The sequence below is a fragment of the Astatotilapia calliptera genome, chromosome 23 (genome assembly GCF_964374335.1).
Source record: "Astatotilapia calliptera chromosome 23, fAstCal68.1, whole genome shotgun sequence".
Lineage (NCBI taxonomy): Eukaryota > Metazoa > Chordata > Actinopteri > Cichliformes > Cichlidae > Astatotilapia > Astatotilapia calliptera.
This window is the reverse complement of record NC_137443.1, coordinates 10570141-10580345: the sequence shown is the minus strand read 5'-3', so window position 1 is coordinate 10580345 and position 10205 is coordinate 10570141. Positions and strand designations below refer to the sequence as shown.

At 45.0% G+C, this 10205-nt stretch overlaps 2 protein-coding genes across 14 annotated transcripts in view; one reads left to right on the top strand and one right to left on the bottom strand.

Moving 5' to 3' along the window:
* Positions 1–598: 598 nt before the first annotated feature.
* tm2d1 (TM2 domain containing 1) lies at positions 599–8330 on the bottom strand. 2 transcript variants are annotated; one of them, XM_026159724.2, is made up of 7 exons: positions 7741–8330; positions 6381–6454; positions 5914–6022; positions 5711–5802; positions 3626–3699; positions 1042–1171; positions 599–831 (listed from the first exon to the last, which is right to left on the bottom strand). In XM_026159724.2, exons 1-6 carry the CDS (start codon positions 7968–7970, stop codon positions 1061–1063), a joined length of 690 nt encoding a protein of 229 aa, XP_026015509.2. In that variant the 5' UTR covers positions 7971–8330; the 3' UTR covers positions 599–831; positions 1042–1060. The 2 variants fall into 2 exon arrangements, with proteins under 2 accessions (XP_026015509.2, XP_080153280.1); XM_080297154.1 differs by lacking the exon at positions 5711–5802.
* The window catches only part of patj (PATJ crumbs cell polarity complex component), a 94172-nt gene continuing 91814 nt past the window's right edge, over positions 7848–10205 (top strand). For 4 of the 12 annotated variants that reach the window (XM_080297153.1, XM_080297143.1, XM_080297144.1 and 1 more), the window contains exons 1-2: positions 7848–7942; positions 10135–10198. In XM_080297153.1, the coding sequence (XP_080153279.1) occupies positions 7922–7942; positions 10135–10198 (85 nt within the window). In that variant the 5' untranslated portion in view covers positions 7848–7921. The other 8 variants (XM_080297148.1, XM_080297145.1, XM_080297152.1 and 5 more) reach the window with 8 other exon arrangements.

Here is a 10205-nt window from a genome sequence, read left to right as displayed (position 1 = left end):
CCACATTTTTTTCACCGTCCAAACATTTCCAGACTGATGGTAGTGTGATATCATTTCCTGTCTGTGCTCTTGGCCGTATCGCTGTGTGGCAACACTGAAATGTGTCTTTGAGCCTAGAAAACTGGAAAACCCAGCAGTGGAAAAAGATCCAGCTCATTTTGAAGGTTTTTCCACTGTCTGGTTTTTAAGAAGTCTTAATGCATCATTACCTCCGTAAACTTCAACCACAAACAGGAAGTAAAAGCTTACATTAAACCTCAAATGTGACTAAAGTAGCCGAGGTTGGAAGAGAAGCTTTGAAATCTGCTGGAAATTCTGTGACTTCAGAAAAGTTTTCACACCCTTATCTGAAAAGTAGGAAAATATGTTTTCCTTTTAGTTTCCCCAGCAGTGGGTGGCACAGTGGTTAGCACTGCTGCCTCACAGCAGGAGAAGCTCCTGGCCTCTTGGCCGGGGTTTCTGTGTGGTTAGGTTAACTGGTGATTCTAACCCCCTGACAAGAAGATGGATTTAAACGTAGGTTTAAACTAAAGGCAGACTGCTGGTGACTGTCAAACAGGCCTGAAATACATCTACAGTAATAACAGAGATGCTGGTGTGTAGATTAACAAAAAGAAACTTTATTTACAAAGTCTTTATGACAAACAGAATAAGTTAGAGACAGGAATGGGTGGAGCAACATGTCAGCACACCAAAAAACAAAAGTGCAATTAAGTGTTTTTTTTAAGGATGACTCGGAGCGACCATTGAATAGATTCAAACAGACTGTGACTGAAGATGAGGAGGGATTTCTTCACAGCAGGTCTGAATTTATTGCACTGATGGAGATGCCTAAACAGAGAGGGAGAAAATATCCTTTAATATTTGGTCATTCATAGAAGCCCCTCGATCAGGGACAACACTGATCAGATAAAAACAAAGATTTGGGAACAGTTCATCTTCCAACCATCAACCTCGGAGGCTGACTAAATGAAGCATCAAGAAACCCTACACACTGCGGAACATCAGTCATTTACTGACGTTTAAGACCTAAAAACTTACAGGCAGCGTCCAGGTGAGCTCACAGAGAGTGATGTGGCTTCCTGAAAGTCTCGTTGGTGATGGACAGACGGGTCAGACGGGCGCCGTAATAATCCACAATGTAGTTCGATCCGTCTGCTGGACCCACGATCTGCAGGAGAAACCAGAGAGAGGGAGGGAAATTAGAGCCAGGTTTTCAGAAAGCGGAGTTGTTGTTTCTGTGAGCTTCTAAAGCAGAGGTGGAGGTGATCGTGCTCAAAGCAGCTGAAGGCTGACGCTTTAACAAAGATGCTCAGCAGGAGGACAAGATTAATATTTGTGCGTTTGTGAGGATGGTTTGAGCCTCCATCAGCCAGAATCAGGTTTGGAGTTTGACTCTGGGTCCTCTTCTGTTTTTATTCATTGTCATATTCAGTGAGGATAAACGTAAAAGGGAATTTCATTTCCACGCTCGAAGAATGTCTGGAAAACCTGTCACATCAGAATCAGAAGATGTTATTTATTCCCAAGGGGCAATTAACAAACAACAGAGCAGCATAACGTTGAAGATAAGGACAATAAGAACAGGCAATAAGGGTGAAATAATAAATACACAGAATATACAGTTTTAAAATGACACAGTCTTAAAATTAAAGTGACTGAAAGGTGAATAAATAGCTGTAAGTGACTAAAAGTGAATAGTGTCTGTAGTATAAGAAGAGTGTAGGTTATTCTTATGGGTGTGGGAAATGGTCTTATCGGCTGGAGTTAAAAAGCAGAGTGGCTTTGGGGACAAAGGTGGCTCTCCTCGTCTCAGTCCTGCAGGAAATGCAGCGGAGGCGTCGCCCAGAGGGGAGCCATTGAAATGCGGGGTGAAGAATGTGAGAGGGGTCGTTGATGATTTTGGATGCCTGTCTGAGGGCCTGTTGGCTGAAAACCTGTGTTCTGACAGGCAGGCCAATGATTTTAGAGCACACTGATGCAGTGTGCTGCAGTCTGTTCTTGTTCTGAAGGCTGAGGGAATGGAACCAGCAGGTGATGGAGAAGGTCATGACGCTTTCCAGGAAGGCATAGTAAAAAGTCATCATGATGGGTGTGCTGACTCCAAAGGAGTTGAGTTTCCTAAGGAGGTATAGCCGTTGGTGGCACCTCCTAAGAATCTCCTCTGTGTTGGCAGAGAATTTCAGAAATAGAGTCCGGAACACACTTCCTAGTTGCCCTGGACAGTGCCTCAGAACTCGACTGCAATGTTGTCAGGGAGCTCCTCTCCCTGGTCCTCCTTAGGGCTCACACCACGTCCTCAGTCCTGAAGGTGAGTGGAGAGCTGCCAGGTTTGAGTGAGGATCTGGTCTCCTCAAGCTGGGCCATGTTGTCCGTCTCAAACCTGTAGAAAGTGTTGAGGTCGTCAGGGAGGGAAGGAGGGGTTGCTGCCCTCCACCTGGATGGTTCTGGGGGTGGTGACCGCAGTATTCACAGAGGCCATGGTTTTGGGGGCCTGCCAGGCTGAGTGGAGGTCCCCTGTGGTGAATTTGTTTTCAACTGTGTTTTTAATACTTCCGTTTAGCAGTTTTTATGGCCCTCTTGACCTCCTTTTTGTCCAGTGCAGAGCCGGTGAAGAAAATTTTTTATTAAGGATTTCCTTGAGTTCCTTGGTAATCCAGGGTTTGTTGTTGAGGTAGATGGAGACTGTTTTGAGGGGATAATGTTGTCAACACAGAAGGAGTTGTATGATGTCACCGTGTTGACTTATTTGTCAATGTCAGAAGGAGAAAGAAGGCTGTCCCAGTCAGTGGCTTCGAAACATCCTTGTAGGGTGAGGATACTTTCCTCCGTCCTCTTGATGACTGGGGTGTAAGCAGGAGCCAGCAGGATGTTTTAGCAGCAGCTTGAAGCAGCTAAAGCGCTAAATGACGTTCATCATCACTGAATTCTACTAACAGCATATTTTATCATCCACCAAATGTAATGAGCCTTGAATATTAATCACAGTTGTGGTCTGAATGGGAGCGGATACCTCCCAATGCCTAAAACTCCTAAAGGGCCGTTCGCTCTTCCTGTGTCTTAGTTGGGTGTGGGCGGGGTTAATAGCCACAGCCCGTTCAGCCCCCCCCCCCCCCCCCCGATGGATTTCCAGTCTATATTATCTAAAACGGTTCAGCAGGACAGGGAGATCTGTCCCTTCACCTTCTGCTTCATCCATCTGTCTCCGTGCTCTCAGAGTCCATTAGGACCTTCCGGAAGATTCATTCATTAAAGGGGCCTCGCCGAGCCACCAATGGATGGACGTAAATAATACCCAGAAAGCTGCTGCCTGCTTATTCATAAGGCCCCCACCACCACCCCACACAGACACACACAGTGAAATGGAACAGAGGAATGCTTCATCACAGGCGTCACTGTTAACAACAGAGAAGAAGTGACAGCGGGCTCTAAATCGCTGCTCAGATCCATCTGATCTTTTGCTACAGTTTGGGTGAGTTTGATCTTCAGCCTGCTGACCTCTGACCCCAGGAAACAAACACATGAGACCAACCAGATTCAACGTAAAGGGGACATTTTCAGCCATGGCGATGATGATGATAATGGTGATCAGCTAGCTGGTGCCGGTGCAGGATTCATGACTCACCTGCATGGCGATCAATATGAAGTCGATGAGTGTGCCAATCCCACAGAAACCAACAGTGCAGAACTTCAACAGTCCTGAGAGAGAGACAGTCTTCATTAAATAACAAATATAAAATATTCCCATGACTGAAACATGTTCATCTTGTTTTAAACATTTAGTCTGTTTTAAATGGACACTTGATGTTTTCTGATAATTCTTTTTAAAAATTATTTTGTGTTTTTGGATCATGTTTGAATCTTTTCCTGTCCGTCTGGGTTTTATTTTGTGTTGTGTGAATGGATCTCATTCCTGTTTAAACAGGCGAAACATTCCAGGTTTGTAATCAGGAGGACGCAGCAACTCTCAGGTCACATGACTCTCTCAGATCACATGCAGCAGCAACACAGCCCGCTGAAACAGTTTTTTAAATTTTAATTCAGATTTTATTGTACAGTTTGTGTCAGAGATCAGCTGGGGTGTAAAGCCACACCTGAGGACGCCGGACACGCCGGGTGCAAAAACCCTCCAGCTGTCACTGTACGTAAGCCTGTGTGCTGAAGTGTCCTGTGGGGGCACAGGGACTCTGCTGCTAATTTTACAGCAGAAAGTCTTCAGAGTGCAAAGGAGTGAGGATGCATTATTTACATGAAGGAGCTGAGACTCATCAGCCTGCAGCCTCCTGCTCTGCTGTTGGTTTCGCTCAGATGAAACGCAATGAAAACATGTCTGCGTGTGCTTTCTCAAACTTCTCAACTCCTCCTCTTGTATCTGGTCTTCCTGCCCTGAGTCAGTGTCTGAGATCATTGTCTGAATGTTACAGTACATAGTAGAGCAGGCCAATATGACCAAAAATATTTATCACAATATACATATGAAATTTTGTGATAACGATATAACTGACGATATAATTGACACCAGACAAAATACTTTACAACTCCACAACTTTATTAGTGCAAAAAAACCCAACCCATCAATGTATTTTCGCTTAAACAAGCAGCTGTTTTTTTTATGTGCATTAAAGTTATAGAAAAATTTTACAGTGCAAATGCAAATTCTTTGCTGACAGTTTAACCAAAAAGCATTTCCAGTGGAAATTGGCCGACATATCCTCAGTATAACCATGTATAATATCCACAAAACGTAAAAAGAGGTTTTACACACACAATACGGTAATATTATGTTGAAGCACCGTACGTATCACTCCGCGAGGCTCCTGCCTACGATAGCCGTAATGCTCCGACAATCCATCAAGCGGTGCGGCTTCGTAGCTTAGTAAAGTCGTACTGAAACATTTGACAGATTTTCGAGCGCCGTGTACATAAAATCGTTTCGAGGTCAGTAAACACAACCAGAATTCATACATAAGGCACACGGGATTATAAGGGGCACTGGCGATTTTCAGAAAAATCAAAGGATTGATTTTAAGTGTATTTTCCAAAAAACACGGTAATAACAACGGCCCGCTAGCATGCTCTACCAAAAGTAGTGCTTTGTTGTGTATGTGACGGATGAAAGCTAAACCAGTTCCACACCACTGAAGCTGCAGAATTTTTACAAACCAATTCTGGTTCATCCATTTCATTCAACGATCCGCTTTCCCCCTTCTCATTCTCCGTTGCCGCCAAGCTTTTTCCACCATGTGCATATGAAAACAAAGGCACTACGCATGCGCGTTTTACCCATATTCTACCACGATATTTCATTTTCTTATCGTTGCCCAACATTATACCGGTATTACCGTGAACTGTATGATATGGCCCAGCCCTAGTACATAGTATTCACTTTAATAAATACCTGCAGACATGAGAAAGCTGTAAATCTAAAGCGTGACTCTAAGGTGGTTTTTCCTTTTATTCAATTCTTTAAATTAAACCTGAAAGGCTGAACCTGAGGAATCACTGTCCAAATACTGACGCCTGACAGTACACCTGCTCAGCGACAGGTGTCACCTGACTTCACCCCCACCCACCACACACACCTGCTTTACTAAAACTAGATGAAGTGAGAGAGCTGGCCACCCAAACTACAGGCATCAAAATAAAAGCTGCAGGTGTCTGTGTGTGTGTGTGTGTGTGTGTGTGTGAGAGAGAGAGAGAGAGAGAGTACCCAGAGCAGGATATCCCAGGTAGAAGCGATCTGCTCCGAGCCAGCCCAGAAACAGAGACAATGCCACGGCCACTTTGTAGGAATAACCACTCCTGACAGGAAACACAGAGAGCATCAAACCACCTGAAGCTCACACACACACACACACACCAAAATCTATAGAGGAGTGTGTGTGTGTTTGTGCTTGCACTGTGAATACTCACACATTTCTGCAGGGGATGGATTTGTTGAAGCCGACCTCGTCCCCGCTAAACCTGAACACCGTCCCGTTGGAGAGCCGACAGCTGATGTTTGGAGCTGGGAGGCATTCCACTGTGTGCGCGCACACACACACACACACACACACACACACACACACACACACACACACACTTGTTTAGATGCAGTTATGATCGTATTCGTGCCATTGAGCAGCTCCGCATGATTCACGATTCATAATAATCCTTCTTTGCCTGATCCCAGCTTCAGTGCAAACCCTCAGTTCATCCTGTCTGAAAAACTCTGCTCACTTTATACCCCGCCCCCAAAATAAAGTACAGTTTCTCTTGATTGGCTGACCTGTGGAAGCCTGCAGAAGAGGAGCTCTGCAACATCTTCAGTTTTAGAGTCTGTCTGTTTTTTAAGCCACCGCCCACAAACAGAAAAAAATCTAATCTGAAGTGAGACTCACCCCACGCCGTCATGTCCCTGCAGTTCTCTGGCTCCTGAGTGGATTCATCGATCTTTGGATCGTTGCATTTATACGTGAGCAGAGTAAAGGAAGGCAAACACACTTCAGTCGGAAAACATCTGCAGCCTGTTTCTACGTGACATGGCGTAGGCCGTGGTTTAGGGGCGGGGAAAAGAAGTCGATACAGCATCGTGTCAAGATACTGTATGGATACAAGGACCCCAAATATCGATACTTCATTAAATAAATGAAAATACTCTGGAATCCTACAAACAATCTCATGCACACCATCCTGAGATAACATTAGCTTCCTCACATGTACAATTAAATCAGCAACCTCTTGCCGACTGTACAGCTGTTTTCTCCGTACCTGGTGCTGACTGTGCGGCTGTTTTCTCTCACCCTGTGCTGACTGCAGGTGCCCACAGTTCGTAGGTGGTTCACTCACAATGATCACAGGTCATCTGACGGAAAGCAACATTTCTGCAAACACTCTGTCTTACTGCGGCCACTCGCCGAGACTGCTGAAGGTTTGCAAATAACTGCTTTATAAATGCAGATTGATTGCCATCATGTTCCCATCAGTTATCACGGAGCACAGATCTACTCTGGGCTGTACCCTGGTTATAATCCTCTAGCACAGGAAGGCTGCTGAGTGCAGATGTGATAATTAAATGTGAATTTCTGTCTATGGAGACAGCAACAGATGCATGATTTTCAAATTGTCACAAATCATACTTGTAATAAACTTTGGTGAATTATCAGAGGCGGACTGCATTCAGTTGCAGACTAACTTCATCTTATGGCAACATTTACGGCAGGTTTTAGTGACAGTCTTGGCTTGGTTGCCAATAACTGAACTTTATCTTACTGGGTAAAACAGACACTGATGAAGGACACGAAGGTTAAAAATCACAGTAATATCGTATCATTAGGTAGACTGACTGATGAAAACAGCAGAGTGCTGCACTGAGTAAACATTCTGTGTTTATGAAACAAACTTATTCTCCTGATTCGGGTCTCTGAGCTCTCCTGACACAAGTGAACTGTTCGGTCTTCAGACTGAAGTTAAATATCCGTTCGTAACTGCAAAGACAACGGGAAGCTTGTCTTCCTTTGAAACTTTAATCTGACCACACTGAAAATATCGATCAGACTGAAAAACCCTTCAGGTCCCAAACATGCAAACACACAGTGCTATTCTATGAGAGGAGAAACCCGCGTTAAGCCACGGACCCCCAAAAAACGTCCAAATGTAACGTTTTGATCTGAATGTCACAGAGAAGCTAGGCTAACGTTAGCCGTCCCGTGACCCCGGTAATGAGGCGTTAAAGCGCGGTAAACACGGACGGAAGGATATTGTCCGAGTCTCAGGTTCTGGCAGTTCTCCACCTCCTCGCTCAGGACCAGCTGCAGGTGCGAATAAACGCAGTAAAATAAGAGGCTGAGCGCCCCGGAGCGAACATACAGCAGCCGCCTCCGGGAGGACGCCATGATTCCCTCAATCACGTGACAGGGCGGTACCTTCATGGACTTGCAGCATGCTGGGAACTCAGAGCGATGTAGGACCAGGAAGGCTCGGCAAACCATTTATATTTATTATTTTGGTTTTATTTGTATCGTTTTCAAATCTAACCATTTTTAACCATAAGACATATATAACCTTTGTTCTTGTTATAAAATCAGCTCTTTAAATAAGCTTAAAATGCTGGCAGGTAAAACAGTTTCAACCTGCTTCATGTGTGTTATTTTCTCGTTTTAGTATGGATATTTTATCTCAGATGTAGAAATAATTTCTCTTCCTTATTGTGCTAAAATAATGAATGTGCTTTTAAACAGAATACGGAATAAAAAACAGTTAAACTAATGATAAGAAAACAAAATGATCCTTACATTATGCTTTTGCATCCTTAGACATCAGATTTCCTACCGCCATGAATGCGGCATTAAAGTGACGCTGGTGGCAGACTGGATCCAGTTTATGTGAGTTTCTTACCAGTTTGAAACTCTGAGAATCTACGTCTTTTTCTGGGGAAAGTGTCGCTTCTTGTGCGGACTGTTTCTCTGTTAGAGTGCGGACCGGAAGCGCAGTTTCTGCCGCAGTTAGCGGCTAAGGCTAGCGGAGCGGAGTTCTCGGTGAGGAGAAAGAAGAGGAGGAGAAGCTCCTTTAACTCTTTACTTTTTTCTCATGATCTGAACTCAGACTTTGTACCTGTGTGTGCGTGTGTGTGTGTGTGAGTGAGAGAGAGAGAGAGAGGCGGTTAAAGTGCGGCTTTCACCTGTTGTAAACTTTGACGCACCTGCTCGCGCGCTCTGTGACGCTATGAGGTGAACCAAGGGCCAAACATGCAGGTTAAAATATGTACAGGTGAAAATACCGTCTGTCCGCCCCCTCCCCCTCCGACTCCGCTGCTCAGTTTCACTTCCTGATTTCTCAGGTGAGCTGACAGGTGAGTGCCTCAGACCCCCTCTGCGTCATGCTGTTTGGTTTCGGTGTTGGGTGTGTGTGGACCGTGTGTGAGTGTGTGAGAGAGAGAGCTAGACAATAGCTCGGCTCGGCTCTGACTGAGAAAATATTCCGTGTTGATATCGAGGCTCACCTGCCACACCTGGACACTCCGAGGACGGCCGTGTTAGCCACAGGTGGGAAGTACCTGAGTGCTTTCAGACACCACAGTGAAAGAAGGTGTGAAGTAACTCCTTAGGTATTAGGTACAAGTTTTTAGAAAGTAGAATGGTGAAAAGTACGGTGGCTCGGAGGGCACAGTACACGGCAGGGCGAGAACGCGCAGGTAAGGTCAGAAACGTCACTTTGCGAAATGGAAACCAGTAAACACCGTCAGGTCAGGGCTACCGTTACCATGGTGACTCAAAGGGACTGTGTTAAAGTTGCGGTCACGTGATTGCGGGCACCTGCTGGGGTGTCGGTGGTAGGTTCAGGGTGTGGTGCTGTGTCACACGATTCTCCGGTGCTCGTGACGGTTTTGGTGTTGATGGTACGTTCTCGGTTTCCGGTTCCCTGTCATAGTTTTCATCTTGTTTTTTCCTGTTTGGTGTCAAATTTCAGTGTTTACAGGCCTGTTTCATAAATCTGCTCTGTGTAGTATTTTCTTCACGCAGGGCTGGTTTTTGTGGTACTTCAGTTTGTAGTATTTGCTGTTTGTGGTATTTGCCTTTTGTGTTTGGAGTTCGTAGTTTGTTATCTTTACCATCTTTACTTTATCGTTTTCAGGGATTTTCAGCATCACTTTGGTTTTTGTCTTTTTGAGGTTGATGGGGTTAGTTACGGTTAGTTAAGGTTAGGTTAGGCTCATTAATACCAGTTGGTTGTCTCTCTGTGTTTGCCCTGGACAATCTGGCCAGCTGTACCCGCATGTTGCCCTATGGCAGCTGGGATAGGCTCCACCCCCTGTGACCCTGATTTGGATAAGCAGAAAGAAATGAGCAAGGTGTTTGATGGTGTTTCTGATATTATGTTTTTGGTGTTCTGTGTTGGGTCATATTTTGGCCAATTTTGGTGGGAGAAAAGGTGAGTGTGACTCACCTGAGACAGACAGTGCACGGGTGCTGACATGCATGTTTTCCTGTGACTTCATGCAGTGTTGTTGATGACAGAAAGAGCAGTCAGTATGAGTCGTGCTGTGAGGTGTCAGAGCACAAGTATCTCCACACTTGCTCGTATTTTAGTAGGCGTTTATCAGACTTGGTCCAGAGCTGAAGGAAATAAAGTTGTTCTCGGTTCTTCCTGGTTTAGGTTAGGTCCTCCAGAACAGAGGACGGTGAGAGCACAGCAGAGATGTTTGAAAATGTCCCGACAGGTAAGTC

Bases quoted from the DNA above. Each gene is read 5' to 3' on its own strand.
- tm2d1 (XM_080297154.1), bottom strand. From the start codon at position 7,970: ATGGTTTGCCGAGCCTTCCTGGTCCTACATCGCTCTGAGTTCCCAGCA. The intron at 6,023-6,380 runs GTGAGTCTCACT...GCGCGCACACAG, and splicing joins CAGGGACATGACGGCGTGGG to TGGAATGCCTCCCAGCTCCA. The intron at 832-1,041 runs GTAAGTTTTTAG...CTCTCTGTTTAG, and splicing joins AGCTCACCTGGACGCTGCCT to GCATCTCCATCAGTGCAATA.